The sequence below is a fragment of the Caloenas nicobarica genome, chromosome 10, assembly GCF_036013445.1.
Source record: "Caloenas nicobarica isolate bCalNic1 chromosome 10, bCalNic1.hap1, whole genome shotgun sequence".
NCBI lineage: Eukaryota > Metazoa > Chordata > Aves > Columbiformes > Columbidae > Caloenas > Caloenas nicobarica.
The window spans coordinates 17,878,165-17,894,248 of record NC_088254.1 but is presented as its reverse complement, the minus strand read 5'-3'; the positions used below and the strand labels follow the sequence as shown (position 1 = coordinate 17,894,248).

At 39.1% G+C, this 16,084-nt stretch overlaps 1 protein-coding gene across 1 annotated transcript in view; it reads right to left on the bottom strand.

The window, feature by feature from the left end:
* Positions 1–16,084, bottom strand: part of MCTP2 (multiple C2 and transmembrane domain containing 2) — a 104,096-nt gene that overhangs the window by 11,128 nt on the left and 76,884 nt on the right. Inside the window, exons 17-18 of the mRNA XM_065641376.1 lie at positions 12,309–12,440; positions 9,387–9,428 (exon numbers count right to left, since the gene is read on the bottom strand). Of these exons, the coding sequence (XP_065497448.1) occupies positions 9,387–9,428; positions 12,309–12,440 (174 nt within the window). The remainder of the gene's footprint in view (positions 1–9,386; positions 9,429–12,308; positions 12,441–16,084) is intronic.

Below are 16,084 nucleotides of genomic sequence, written 5' to 3'. Positions count from 1 at the left end.
TTGGCACTCCTGTGCTGGGAGAGGGTTTGTGTGCACCAGGGAGGGCACCGCGCCACGTCCTTGTGTGCTGGAATAACGTATGGACCATCCTCAGGTGCTGAGAGACAGACGTGACAGGACAGCCCTCACAACCCTTTGAATTACTTACTGCCCATATCTCTTCACAGCAATTTTTTGAGTTTAAAAAGCCAGCCAAAACCACCATGGAGTTATCAAGCTCCAGACATTTGAATATTTGCCTGTAGGTTGCAAGTGAGTGCACAATGAATAGAAGTGGCATTTTAAATCATCACACATTTGGGCGTGAAAATGAGTATTTTTACATTAATAAAACAACCAGCAAAAATGAAACCCTTGGGGTGTGAAATAACCCCAGAACAAAATAAATAAATAAATAGTGAGTTTATGTGAAAATAGCACCAAAAGTCATTTTCACACAACTCCAGTTGTAACTTTGTAAGGCTCAAATGTAAACGACACATTAAGATTATATTTAACTGTTCACTCACTAGAATGATACAATATTCCCTTAGCTATTGTTGGCTTTTTTTTCACCAAACCTGGACGTAGAAGCTGGGGAGCAATTCATGGAGAACCAGCCAGCGGGGATTTCATTCTGTCCAAATTCAGACAGAGGGGTAAAGAAACCACTTTAGCTAAAGTAAATGTTCCAGGGCAAGCCCACTCTTGCTACCCAGAGCTGCAAGGAAGATTTTCTGTCAGCTCTATCTGCATCACGCTGACTTCATTTACATGTCTTTGATTCAGCTTAGAAATGTGGTGATAATATAGTTTAACCAACACAACATAACTTCTGCTGCAGCCACTAAGCAGACTAAGAAAATAAAACAGATACTACCAGTTCCTAGGATATAATGACAATTGCATGCATATTATTACCTAGCATGCATGCTAAAATCACCCCTAGACAATAGCTTTTTCAAATGATAATACAAAATATGCCCAAACAAGGAATAGGCAAAGTCAGACTGGGATTAGAAAGCCCTGTAAATGAAATCAGAGAGTAAAATAGGCTAGCAACTGCCTTTGCAGTGTGCACTGCAATACGTGTGTACAATCATTTGAAAACCCTGGGAGTTTGTCAACGTCTTTTCTTTGTTAGTGTTTTGTTCCGGAAACCTGCAGTCTAAACACATCTACAGGATGATTAGGGTCACTGGTTAAGCAAGAGAGAAGCAGACAAATGAAGTACAACAAACAGGATTTTCCAAATTATTTAGGTTTTGGACTGCTGTTTATCCCTTGTGAAGTCAGCACCTCACAAAACATCGCTGGAAGCAGAAGGAATTCAACGTCCATCAAGACGACAGTCACTGGCCCATATTTATTAGCAAATGGGCAACTGTCAGAAAGAAAGCTGTATTTTAACATTACCGTATTTGTGGAAGATGCAAAAAATGATCTTAAATGCATCTTCCACTAAACACACTTTCCCATCTATTCAAGGTCCCATCACCCAGATATTTTTTCTCTATCCTTCTCAGGTAGCATTCCTTTCTGATTTATTTTGGACTCAACATATTATGCTACTTCAAAACAGGATTTGGATACCCACAAGTCAGAACCTTTTGCTTAAATTAAAAATAAAATATTCTGCCTGTTTCTGTCATTTTTTTTCCTAAAACCAGCCATGAAACTTCCATTCCTTCAAAGTCTTTTTATTCTCTATTTCTTAGCTGATTACAGCACTGTGGGTGGATCAAAACTAGTCTTCAGCCTCTGGGAAAGAATTAACTCCATCAAAATGAATCTACAGCTGAGAATTAATTATATAATCAGTGTGTTACTTCGAATCTTCCTTGCATATCCTTATTTAAGAAACCTTCATTGCTACATTAATTGCCTGAACAAAACCACAAAAATGGCTGTACAAAAGATTAAGCATGTCAGGGAAAATAAAACACCAAAACAAAAAAAACACGAAACCAAAACAAACACCCAGCAATTTCAGAAATTGTCTTTTGTGCCCAGCTAATACACATCAACTTAAAGTTGAAAATGAAGACACCAAACCTCTGCTATACTGGAAGAGAGGTGCTTTTGTATTTTTGTATTTCCAAAATATGTAGCAGTTAATAAAAAGGACATGTAGACACACTCAAAGAGTTACTACAGCTCTGTGATCTTTTTTCCCTTCCCTATGACTTTATGTTGCTCCCAGATATTCAGGGACAGTTGCAAAAGAAACTGTCACACAATCACAAAAATTGAGGTACTTCCAACGACAAAGACTTTGAAAGTGTGAAATATGGGGCAGGTCAGGAGGGGACATTTCCAGTATTAACACAGGAATTCACGATGGACAAGCTACAATCATCAGAGCTGGGCTTGCAAGGGGAAACCACAAGACCTAAGAAGGAAGGGACTGAAGGCAAAAATCAGCAATAGCCTCGTTCTTTCTACAACTAAGACCAAATAACACTCCTTACTGCTTCTGCTCTAGCAAGGCATCTGTTACTGAATTGAAAGCCTGGATGGTGGAAATCCACTTCTTGTGATCATTTGTTTCAGTGACGAATAGCTTTAATCTTTACAAAAATTGTCCCATATTTTTTCAATCTATCCTTCAGCTATTTTCCCTCTGGATACACCCAAACCAGTGAGCAACACTCCAAATGCATAGATAATTTTTAATGCTGTTCTCTAAGAGTATTTCAGATGTGTACCGCAAATATTGTATGCACACAACTAAAAACTTAGGCTTGAAGTCACAAGCAAGTTCTAAATACTTGCTCACTTGGATTGCATAGAAAATGCTCACACAGAAAGAAATCTTCCATGCAACTTTTGAACAAGTGGTATTCATCAGATTTTTGGCATGTCAAGGGAAAAAATCAATATATCAAGCCCAGGAACACTTGTGGGCAAGGATGAGGAAAAGGGGAGGAGAAAAAATAAACAGGGATTAATTCAAAAGGAGGAAGAAAACAGGATACAGGCAACTAAGTCAGGAATGAAAATCTTTAATATCTTCAGGAATTCGAAGAGTTAGTCTGCCTAGCCCTGGGCTGGTATAGTTTTCAGGATCAGCTTTTTAACAGAAGCTGTGTCATCACGTCACTGCTGCTACAAGCACATTAGGGCAATGTTTTACCAGGATTTATCCCACGTACCAGATACGAATTCCCAAGTGTATTAGCAACAAACAAGATTGATGGAAAGGGGAAAGAAAGGAAAAAAAGTTCAGGCACGCATGCCTTTTTGCTCAACTATTATTCTGGGTTTAAAAAAAAAACCCAACACATGCTGTAGTTATTTAGAGAAAAGCAGACAGCCAAAGTTGGATGTCACTTGCAACTTGCTCTGTGCTAGACTACAAAACACCAACCTTAGTGGTGTCCAGCAAAACCTGTGCCAAACAACATCTTGAGGCCAAAATCCTTGTAGACGAAGAACTTCTGAAACCGAAAAGATTTTATTGGGTATAACAGCAGAGCAATGTCCTCTATTGTCTGCAGGGAACGTTCACTCACAGCTTCAGTCTCGCAGCAGAATGAAGCTCTTGTGGGAGGTGGTAGCCATGGAGTGACAGACAGTCTCTTGGTAGCTAAAATGAATTCCAGACTGAGCTTTGAAAATAGTCACCACAGCAACCTTGAACCGGATCCTGCCTTCGGAGAGAGCCAAAAGCGGTTGAAATGGTCCCAGCAATCTGCCTCGCCGAGTCACCGTCTTGCCCTGCGCTGCAATGTCTGCTGCCTGTCGAGGGCTTCTCGGCACTTCCAGGGGGACAAGGACCCGGAGAGGACAGCTGCCAAACTGGGAGCGATTTGCCTCGTACAGTCCCGAAACTGTGCATCACAAGATCTTCTTTGTTTATTAACACCATGCTGCAAATGTGCCTGCCTGGCTGTGGAAACGTAGCGAATCTGAGTGTACTTGAAATAATTACCAAATAGAGGAAATGCAACACATACAGGTCAATTTATGCTCTCAGTTAAAAAGGTGTGAAATCTGGAATAATTCCACCACAGCCAATAGAATTACTCCAGACTTATATGAAGGAGAGCACCATTGGCTTTAAGAGGACACATTTTAAAAGCAGGGCACATCATCCCACAGCTGAGGCTGGGGGACCACTGGCTAAAAGGCACAAGATGACCACCACATCTTGTTCAGCAATGCCTACACTTTTTTTCCTTACAGTAGACAAATTTAATCTGTGCACAAACAACCAGCAAAAGTCTCCTAAACCCAACTCGAGAAAAAGCTAATGTGGAGAGGCTTAGGGCATAACTCTCTTGCTTTCGTTCTATGCCGGCGTGAAATGCAGGGGGTTTAAGAAGCATTTTCTGTACTTGCTCACGTTTTCATAGACACGTGAACTCACCCGAAGTCTGGTGATATTGCTACAAGTTTTAAAGCAATACTGGCAGTCACAACAGAATAAAACACCATTCAGATGAGGAACACACTCGTAAGAAGCAACAAGAAAGAAGCTTGAGAGGAGACAAAAAGTCATCAGTCATCTTTGATTTAAAAAAGGGAAAGGAAACAACTTTGGTCAAAACAACTGTTTTCTCCTGGAAACGCACATGAGACCTAAGAACAATCTCACGGTGATTAGACTTAAACTACTGGATCATCATTTATAATCTTTAGGATCTTTAGCAATTTGGGGTACAGCAGAAAGATAGACCTATTACCAATTCAAAAGTAATTTTAATAATATTTTAAATAATTGGAATTTTTACGGGACAAGAACTCCCTGAGGTTTATGTGCTTGGTCCAGTGACCTGCCTAGTGACATTTAATATTCCTCCAGCAATTTAGGTAAGTTACAGTGTTGGCTCACCTACTTCCAGGGCAAGAGGGAGAACTTTAGACTGCCACAGGGACGCTAAGGTTTCTATGCAAGGAGAGCAATATCAGAGTCCCCAGGGTATCTATAAGTCCTCTGCAAGTCCCTCCTTTGAACTCCTCTCTCCCATGACTCCTAAATCTATGAATGGCTGGGTCATGATGCTGGGATAAGGATTGTGCCGATTTATGGGATACCTGCAGATAAGAGCAGTCCTAAACAATGCTGCAGTGTAAATAAGAAATAACAACAGATGGCTTATCTTCCAGTTTCTTGTACACAGGCTCCCAAGAAAAGAGCAAAGCACAACAAGAGCAACCCATGTTGTGTCTTAACCAGAAGTTGATTAGGTTAATAAGAAGCTTGGAGAGAACTTACAGAAGCTATAACTGTGTCTTAAGTGACACCATGTATTACACTTCAGTCAAGATGGTTGCAAGACCAGATGATTGTGTGTGCTTAGAAGTGTCCCATCATCCAGCTTTGCACCAAGCATAGCTCAGGCAAGTAGCAGAATCTGTCCCTTAGGCTTCTCCATCACTAACGTATTCCTGCTCTGTGCACAGAATCATGAGGAAGCAGTAAGAGAAGCCACAAAGAGCCAACTGAAGAAAGAGCAGCAAGTTAAGGCAGTCCACACCTACGCAAACACACATCTCATGGGCTTTTTTAGGACACAATCTTGCTCATAATTTTGTGGAGAAGGTGCTTGCTCCTTGTTAGTCTGAACATACCCTGTGTATCATGGGGTATTTTCAAGTATTTACCATCATTTCTCTTCAGCAATCTTAATGGGAGGTGTTGAAATATTATATTGCAATTGTTGTATTGAAGAGAACAGAAAAAAAAAAAAAAAAAAAAAAGAAAACAACAACAAAAAATAACCAACTAATGAAATTATTTATACTTCCAGGGAAGAAAACAATGAGATGATATTGTCTTGAATGACCTTTCCTAAGTATGGGGATATAGCATCTTACACAATAGACTCTTGGTTCATGTTTCAATTACTGACCTTTACTGTGGAGAAAATTAATGCAACTTTCATCGTAATCCACCCGTACAAATAAGATCCATACGGAAGGTTTCCACATGCTGAATTTAACTCAAATGGAAAATGTCAGTTGTTTGCTACTGGACGAATTTGACTTTAATTTGTTCGGCTGGAGTCTTTCTGAACTGTGCTCATAAAACTTTGTATATTTTGGTACCTATTTTTGACAGAGAATTTCCTACATTAGGAACATTGGATTTTTCTTCTTTGGGGATTTTTTTCCAACACATGAGATACTGAACATTTCTTGGAAGCTGCCAAATAACTTGGCTTAAATCCACAGTGTCATCTGATCCTTCCCTATTACATCCCATTAGCCAAGCATGGCTATGTTGGCTCACCACCAGATAGAAACCCTTCAAGAAAACAAACAAACAAAAAAGCACACACACACTCTGACCAAAAAAAAAAAAAAAGTAATTGTTGTTGATTTCGTTTTATGCCTGATATTCTTCGGAATCAGTTACGAGGCCTGGAAACAGTAGTAATTTAAGTTTTGTCTGTTTTGGAGGAGATGCAAAACTTTTATCCAGACAACTTCAGATACTGAGAGACTCCAAGACTCTTTCCAGTCGGGTGCTATGGTACAGTCATTGAACAAGGTAACTATCTGCTCTTGAAGCTCTACAGTCTTTGTCAAAAAAAAAAAAAGAAAAAAAAAGTAAAAGAAATAGAAACAGTCAACAATCAGACGACTTAGATTGAGCTGCATGTAATTTGTCTATACCTTTCTACTGACAGGCGAAAGAAGTTTCAGTGATGTAATTTTAAAATAATCCTTATACAGACAGCCTGACAGACCCCAGAGCTGACATGACACAGCCTGAACTCCATGTCCAAGATGGCACAAATCCGAGAAGGCGTTCATCCACCGAGCAGCTTGTGCCAAAGGGACAGAGCTCTCTTATCTTTTACAGTCCCTCATGCTGGTATTTGGGGAGGGGAGAGGGGGAAAGAAAGAGGGAACTGGCAATTAAGCCCTGTCATTTAAGACAGATAGTTTAGGTGGAGGGAGTTAATCTGCTCTTGGGTTTTGGAACTAAGAGTCCGTGCATTTATAATTTGTAAACAGTTCATCTTAGAGGGTGTGTTACAATTCCCAGAAGCGTGGTCTGTTATGTCTAACATGCAGGAGAACCAGAAAGGCTATGTGTGTGAGTATTTTGATACAGCACGATGATAGGAAACAGAAACAGTGACCTTGTATACCACAACCCAACTAGCAGATTTCAAATTTAGGAACTCTTGTATCAGGGAAGGGAAAAAAAAAATACACAGACTTCTTTTTAAAGTATAGTTCTCTGTTTAAATGTTGACATTGCCATGAGATAATGTCATAAAATTACATTTTTCTTACACTCCCTAGAGAGCACTGGCCACCCTCAGACTTGGAAAAGTCACTTAGAATAACCTAATGTACTGAAAGATGCAAGTCAGAGTGCAGGCATGGTCCATCACTGATGCAGAAGGGATATACCCAGGACCCAGGGAAGACATTAAGGCAGCACTGGACAGCGTTTGATGTGGGACACATGTAATGACTGGCAATTCTCTCTCCTGGTAACTCGGAATCCCATAGACCCATAACACTAATACATCAGTTAATACAAGTTATGAATTATTATTGCTGTAATATTGGAATATAAAGTTTTATCTTGACGAGAAACCCTGCTGGAAGTGTTTACTGTGAGTAGCTTTAGCCAGTTCTACCAGCTCTCCATTTCAAAGAGTCACGGGTGCGTGAAACGGAGATAGAAACAATGCTGACTACTAAATAGTAGGGCCAAATCATCATCAGCTCAATATTGACTCTCAGGAGTTTTCCCAAACCTGCATATTTGGTTAAAAGAAACCAAGAAAGAAAATGACAGTGTTTAGCTGGGGTGGGAAAGCGGTATCAAAAATACTGAGTTATTAGATCCGTATTTAAGTGACCCAATTGTATTTATAGAGAGAACCTAGGTAATTGGAGTTATGTCTAAGGTAAACCTGACCTAGAAGATTTCAGCTTTGAAGCAATGAATCTGTTTCACAGCACAGGAAATGGAGGATTAAATACCTACTTAATACATTTTTGCTTCTTTTTCCCACCTCAGCACTTGCAAATGAAAAAGAGGAATATTAAAAAAAGAAGCAATTAAATGGGATTGGTTCCAGCAAATAAGTTACACCTTTAGGCATCACACAAATAAGATGTAGGATCAACATTTACAGGTGTTTAGCTTTGAGTACCCAGAAAATAGACATATACAGTATTCCTTTGAAAAGGATGCAACTTTCATTTAGCAAATTCTGATGAGTTCCAGATATTGGACAATTAAGTTGACCAACTTTGTGATGCAAAGAGTGAATTATAAGTGAGAACATATAAAGAATTGTGAGTAGCAAGAAACCTGTAATTCAACAAGATTGTCTGAAGTTCACTTTCTAACTCTGATGGATTTCTGGTTGCTCATTAAAATATAACCACCACAGAAGACCAGGTTAAATTTAAATAACTATTTCCATCAATTAGTCTGCTAAGCTTCAATTCCAGTATTTGTGACTGAGAAGACTTAAGGTGCACTTGCTGACTGGGGTACTGATTTACTTCGCAATGATCAACAGTTTCACTGTAACAGGCTTAAAACGTGGAATATTCAAGAAGGGGTTTATTAACTTAGTATGCAATTTTAAAGTTTCACATTGCCTTGTGAACATTTTCTTCCTAACAGTTAATGTTCCTTTGCATGCTGTTGCTCGTTAAATAATTCCTCACCTTTTAGCTTTAAAGTATTTATAGATTATCAGATCCTCCTTCACTTACTTATGTTTTTTAAGCTGTATACATTAAGTTCTCTTAATCTTTCTTCATATGTCATGCCCTCTGATCCTTTTATCATTTGTCACTGTGGTTTGATAAACTTGGAAAAAAAATCCAATAAATTTTTCATAGTGAGAAGAATGAATAAGTACACTCTAACAAAACAAGAAAAAGGTTCTGCCAATTCCAGTTCCGTCTACATTTCAGTAGATGAACTAAAACAATTTTTTCCCTGGCTCTGAAAGAAATGCTGAGAAAATTCTAACCAGTCCTCCACAAATCACACCAATTCTGGCCTGCAGAAATGGAAATGCCAAATCATTTGGGGACAGACATTAGTACCGAGTGTCATCCAACACTCACAATGGAAGCGATGGGGGATTTTACATACTTGTGCGTGTCTTTGCACCTCGTCCACCCACACACGTACCTGTAAGTGCCCATACATGAACATGTGCCTGTTAGCAATTTCAAGCACAAACTGGGAGCTGCTCAGATTCAATTAATGTTCAGAGGTTCCGTGTGGGTAACGCCACTATTGAATGTCACACAAACCAATCTTTCCATGCTTTCAAATTTGCCAATCAGCGAACTGGTAACAATTGTTTTCCCAGTTAACAGAGACAATAAACAAAGATCTTGTGGAGATATGATGGTTCTCCACGTTCCTTCTGATCCTAGCTAATGCAATCTTGAGATATGCCTACCTTATCATCTTCATCCTCATCTTCATCCAGGCCCATAAGCTCCTGCAAAAGCAGATGTCCATATTACACAACACTGCACTTATTTTTCAGTGACAGGCAATGTTCAAAAACATATGATACTCTGACAACATTTCATTACACTGTTTTCTTCCACTTCTACTGCAAGTCATCAAAAAACCCACCACTTTCACCTTTCAGAAATAATGTTTTGTATCCAAGGACTTTTTTTTTTTTGGTGATATCCTGAACAAAGCATGTAATACTCTATACAAATTTTAAGTCTAAATAAAGCATTAGTGGCTGTGTCCAGTAGTTTGAAGGAGACAGGCTTTCAAATTCATTGCCAACTTGGACTGTTTGTAAACAGCTTTGTTCTTAGTTTGACAAATGAACCAGCTGATATGTCAAGGCTGAGGACTCTGTACTCAACTTGTTCCATCCTCACTGCTACAATGACTGTGTCCTCCTTTTAGGGCCATTACAGGAACATCAGACTTTAGAAAACACATTAGTATGAATGCAATCAATCTCACAAATCACAGATTTCTATTCAGCATTATTTCCTCACTTTCCCTTCTATGCTGACAGGTAGGGGAGAAAACAAAAGACCCGGCTAAGGCTTGAAATGAGGAGCACTTGTCTTTCAATTCAGGTAGTTAATAAGCTGAGCCTTTAACAGGGCCCTCGGAGTTTTTCTTGGTTATTTAATAGGTGCATTTGAATCAGTGTACTACAAAGTTTAAATACAGCAAACAAGCAAAGAATGTGAAGAATCACAATAAAAGATGTTTTGGATTTGGGTTTTTTTGTAGGGGGTTGGGTGTTTTTGGTTTGGAGGTTGGGTGTTTTTTGGGTTTTGTTTTGGTTTTTTTGTTTGTTTTGTTTTGTCTTTTCCTCCAGAAAAGCAGTTGCATCTAGTATGCAGGAGGTACTAAGAGCTCAGATACCCAGATTTACTCTTCGGCTCTCTAGAATATCCTGAGTAGCTGAATTAACACTGATCATGATTTACAGTTCTACAGAACCTCCCCACCTGTAAATCATAAACCATTTTACCAATATTCATGAATTTAGCCTCCTGGCAACTGGATCATGTGTACAAGGTTAATACTGTTATTCCCATTTTATAGCACAGAAATCAGAGAGAATTTGAGGTCCACTTTTGTGAAGACTGTTGTTTACATTCCTCTACGTACATGAAATGTGCATTCGGGCACACAAAAACCAAAGGCAGTGCACATGCAGCCAAGGGCTCAAGACGTGAAAAATAAATGACTGTGTAAAAAGCATTGGTATTTTGAAGAAAACCTTTTCTCATCTGCAGGACAGATGTGACTGGGGGAGCACCTGATTGTCTATTTTTGACCTACAGATGGTTAGAATCACAGACACACATAAAAAAGAAATCGGGTAATATTAAAGGCACTTTGACTACTTGTTCCATACGATCCCAATCCTGCAAAGCACTTTGGCAGATGTGTAACTGCTTATGCAAAATGCACCCCTGAATTTCACGGCATCGCATTGCTCGCACGATGCAAGTGACAGGGAAAGGGCCAACATTCTAATGGACCTTTCTTCGGTATCACTACAATTAACTTGCATTTTCAGATACAGCCTTTTCGCAGCATCCGCCTGAATGATGTACTACTCAGTTTTGGTGACTTAGGTGAGACACTCCACACTTTGCAACAAACTCACCATAGGATGAGTGATGGGTGCTGGACGGTATTCTCTGTGTATTTTTTCCTAGGTAAGTTATTAGTATATTATATTGTCTTTTGTATTAAAAACAAAACCAACTGTTTGCCTGGGATCCTCCCACATGATAAGTTGTGTTTTTCTTGATGGAATAAAGTAGTCACTGAAGACACAAAATATTTTTCTACATTTACCTGGACTTGGCTGAAATTGGAGAAAGGCATTTCTTTGATAATTTGTTTTCAAATCAAGTCTATGTCCTGGTCTGGATAATGCAACTTTCCCTATTTTCTAACAATCTTTCCACTTGGGAATGGATGAAAACTGAACTAGGAGCAACTTTCCTCACTAAAACTAATAAACCAGCTATTGACCATTTAAATTCTAGGATATTATTTCTCTGTCTAAAATCCACGTGATTGGTTTGCGTAAAGGTATTCTTCATGGGTACAAATGTCAATCATCTTTTAACCAAAAGTTAGAAAGGAGCTATAATTTAGCCTGTATTTCATTACTGCACTTGTTACACATTTAAAAACAGAATATTACGGACATCCATGAACTTACTCTCATTTCTAACTGTAATTACCATTGTTATGCAAGTAAAGACAGTGGTCAACATCAAACAGCATTTCATACCCCAACAGTAGCACTTTGCCAAACATGTTGCAATTATTTTTGTATTTAATTTTTTTTTTTTGTCCCAGATCATGTTAAAAAACTGGAGGCTAAATTTCTGGGGTGGAAAAAAGCATTTGTCATTTAAAAGTAGGGGGTGGGGACGAGGCATAAGAGCTTCTTAAAGTCTCAGATCACAGAACAATGTTTAAAAACAACTGACTTCTCTTCCAGCTTCTACTGACTTTCCTCTTCTGTGACTCATGAATCATCAGCATGATGCACCGTGTAAGAGCAGTAGGGGCACATGTTTTGGGGACTGATTGCTTTGTAAGTCAGTCTTAATTCAACTTAGTTAAAAACATTTGTAGTTATTTAGCAAGTGAAATCCCCCTCCTACACACTCTCATCATCTTCTCCTACTGCTCTGAATGGTTTATTGCTTGAATTGAATCCGGAAAATTGCTAGGATTGAGGTTTCCTTTCAGTAACTTCCAAATAAAAATGCCGTTTAGCTACACAACTAGCTTAATACCATTCAAACGCAAGACATTTTGCCCAAGGGCAAATTGAAGCTGGGGCTGCCAGAAATGCTCCTGCCACTTTACTTGCCTGGGCATCTTGGGTGTTGTTGAGCTTCCCTGTCGTGATGAGGGAGAAGTTGTAGGCAAAGAGCAGCAGCAGAGCCAGGGGCACCATGTACAGTTCCACGCTCCAGACGGTGACCACAAATACCTGGGAGAAATAAAGCAGCAGAAGGGAATGCATACAAGTGTTTAAAGAGGAAGACATACGAGAGGGACTTTCCGTCATTTTCCCATGTACACTCATCCTTGAATCTCTGTTAACCTCATTCGCATTCTTATTTTGGCAAAGAAAATCTGTTTGCAAAGTGTGCTCTCTTTCTGTTCTGTTTGAATCCATTAGGCTGCCATTTGTTAGCTTCTCCTCCCCTGTTTCTGGTGAAGTATGAGGCCATGAACATAAGGTGAGGCTGAAGGCTTTATTTACGCCTTCCTGGGACCCCATCAAGCCTGAAAGCCCTTTGTCCCTAGTGCATGAGACCCACTTACAGAGGTAAACCTGCTCCACTTCATCAAACCCTAATTGCCCGGGGGTCTTTCACAGGCTAAAGGAGAGTTTCTTCCTCTCATGCAACAGGAGCCATCCAGCTCCCCTGTCACTCCACAGGGGATGATCAGCAAACATAATACGTCCTGACCATTTCTCCACCTATGTTCTTGACATAGCAGCACAAAAAAATGACCGTCACCTTCCAGGAGACAAGGCTCTAGGTTGCATGCGATGCGCTATTTTGGAAAGGGATTCACTAAACCGAGTCTCCATTTCCATACCCTTGCCATTTTTCAGCATAGCATATTTTAATTTCACTGGTTGCTTGGAGTCTCTCTGCCCAGAAACGGTATGAATTTGTGTTTGGAGTGGTATCTAACAAAATCCACTAATAGTAAAACCAGAAGCCAAATTTTGAAGTTCTGTTCTACAAATTGGATCGGCAAAACATGTAACTAACATGATGGGGATTTAAAAAAGCACTTAGGATTTTTCAAAAAAGTGATACCAAGCCAAACTGCAATCCTATCTTACCAATGATACCTGAACAGACTCCAAACTTGGAGTGGCTGGCAACACAAAGTTAATAAACTAAATCCAGAACTGCCATAAAATGTATGTTGTGATCCCATTTCCTTTTCTACTCATACAGAGTGTTTCCAGAAGAACTGCTTAATGTTGTTAGTAACATGAAGCTATTTTGAATTATCTCCTTTAAAGACAAAGCACAAACACATTTATTTGATTTTTCTTCCCCCAAAGGAACCTGGAATGATCAGAAAGAAAAAAAAAAAAAAACACCAAAAAAAAAAAAAAAAAAAAAAAAAAAAAAAAAAACACCCCACAAAAAACAACCACAACACATTTTTTTAGAGTAATATAGGCAGGTGAAAATTAGTCAGATGTAGTTAATGTATCTCAAATTGCAATGAAAGGAGAAAACTATGCGTGATCAGAAAGCTAAATGTCTACCTCCCTTCATCCTTGGCCCGTCAGATACTACGTATAAAGGCAATGCTGGTACTTGCAGAATGGGATATTTATGGCAATATATTTTGTGTTATGAACCTGAAAGTCTAACCATGCTGTACCAAAGAAGCACTTCCCAATGCATTCAGCTGGGTGAGAATTTACATGCCTACAAAACAGCAGCTGTTGTAACTTTTATACAAAAAGACTTGTCTGACATCAGACAAATGGCCATTTAATATCTACAAAACATAAAACAAGAAACAATGACTGTACATGTAAGCCTGCCCAAACAGCAGTTGCATTTTCTAGTGAACCTGATTTTATGTTAGCTGTTGCTATGCAAGGAATTAGACTGTCATCCAGTTCTTGGCATTTGTAGGCCAGTAAAACAATCTTTGAGATATATTCATTTATAAAATGGGCTGACATCCAGACTATATATCCCCATACTATTGATTTGCAGCATAGGAACATAGAAGAGGATTTGGTTTTGATTTATTTTTTTTTCTTTTTGATCCTGCTTTTCAACACACTAAAAAATTAGAAGTGATAATGATTCCAACAGCCACATTTCATGCGTAAGCAAGGCAACAGAAACACAAGAACCCTGGCCAAGAAGGCATGGTACTTGACCTGTCTTACAGGAGTCTTGCATGGCTTTAGTTAATAAAGACTTCAAAAAAAGTGATATTCCAAGCTAAAAAGTCTTCCATAAATGAAAAGTTCTAACGCGAACAAGTTCCTCTGAAGCTGTTCCAACTCCCTTGGATTAATCACTACTTGTTTTGTAAGACAAAGTGAAGGTGATATCAGCTCCTGCCCTACTTCAAATGTCACTCTAAAGAACAAGGACCTGTTATTGTACATATCTATCCAGATATCTACCTCAGGTACAGATAGATAAAAATAGACACACACATATAAATATACATCTGATCCTTACGTAAACCCCTTCATGGAAATTCATATTGCTAGGTATTAATTCAAACCATTTGCTTCAGTCTGTTGGAGGAAGTTGTATTTACATCAGCTCCCTGGGGTATTAGAAAACTCAGTCTTAATGCAGCAAAAAGACTCCATCAGCAGTCAGCTAGGCAAAGTCCTACAGGAGTCAATGAAGCTCTTGAAGAACCTCTCTTCATTCATTCAGTTGCAGGACTTGAAACAATTTTAGTGCATCTGTCACCATCCTATATGAACATCACTCTGCACAGTTACAAGTATAATACAACCTTGCAATCACGGGTCATTTAGGCAAGATACAAAATCAGGACCTTGGTGATTTTAGATCCAACAGTACATTTTGTGTATTATTAAGTTTCAGACCCTAAATAAAACTTAAAACCTAATTACAAAATCTCACTTTAGTCTCAAATTGATAGCTGAGGCATACTGTCACATCCTTTCTAATGCCGACTGGTTAATCAGTCGCTGAGTTCTAACTCAGACAGCGATGCTCTGATAGAGCTCCCACATCTCCTTAAGAAGAGTCGCTTTACTGGTAGCGCCGCGGTAGAGGAAACTTTCATTGCTGTGACACAGAACAGACACAAGACAAATTGGTCTAGCTGTTCAGAAATTATTTCGCCTCAGAGGTATGGGAAATGATTGCTACGAACGTACAGTACATAATAAAAGTTCAGAGGGTGTTTATAAAGCGAATAGAAATACGTTTGCATTCTAACAGCCTTTTGAATAGTTCTGCAGCACCAGCTTTCAAAGCAGTTCCCAGTCAGGCCCACGTGCCATTTTATCAAATCTCACGCAGCTCCCTGACACTGACTACACCATCATCAGCCCTGTGATATGGACACCCGCTCCTCAAATTACAAGGTTCTCAACCATGCATGCTTTTATTTTCTCCCCACTAATATCTTATGCCTGGGAGAAGCTCCTCCATTATGCTCCCTAAATTATTTTCTTAGCAATATCTTTGGCCAAAACTCAAGAATGGTTCAGATGCTCATGTACACAATGGCCACTGCAGGCAACAACATCTTGATTTCTTATAATCCCTAATCTGCCTAATCCACAGGCTGGTAAAGGAAGTCATTAACAGGTTCAGATCACTTGCTCAATACCACAAAAGTCAGGGCCAGAATCCAAGTCTCAGTTTCAAATGATCTGGTTTTAGCAAATCATACTTTTTTTTTCCCCCCACAATATTTTACATCATCATTAGACCAAGTTCTGTCAGACATAATCCATGATGTCATTGACACCTTTTCTGCTGGGCTTTAAACTGTGCATGACAGAAGTTAAGACACAGTAGCCAATTTCTAAAAAAGAAAAAAAAAAAAAAGTCAAACAAGTGGAAGCTATCTTTCTATGTT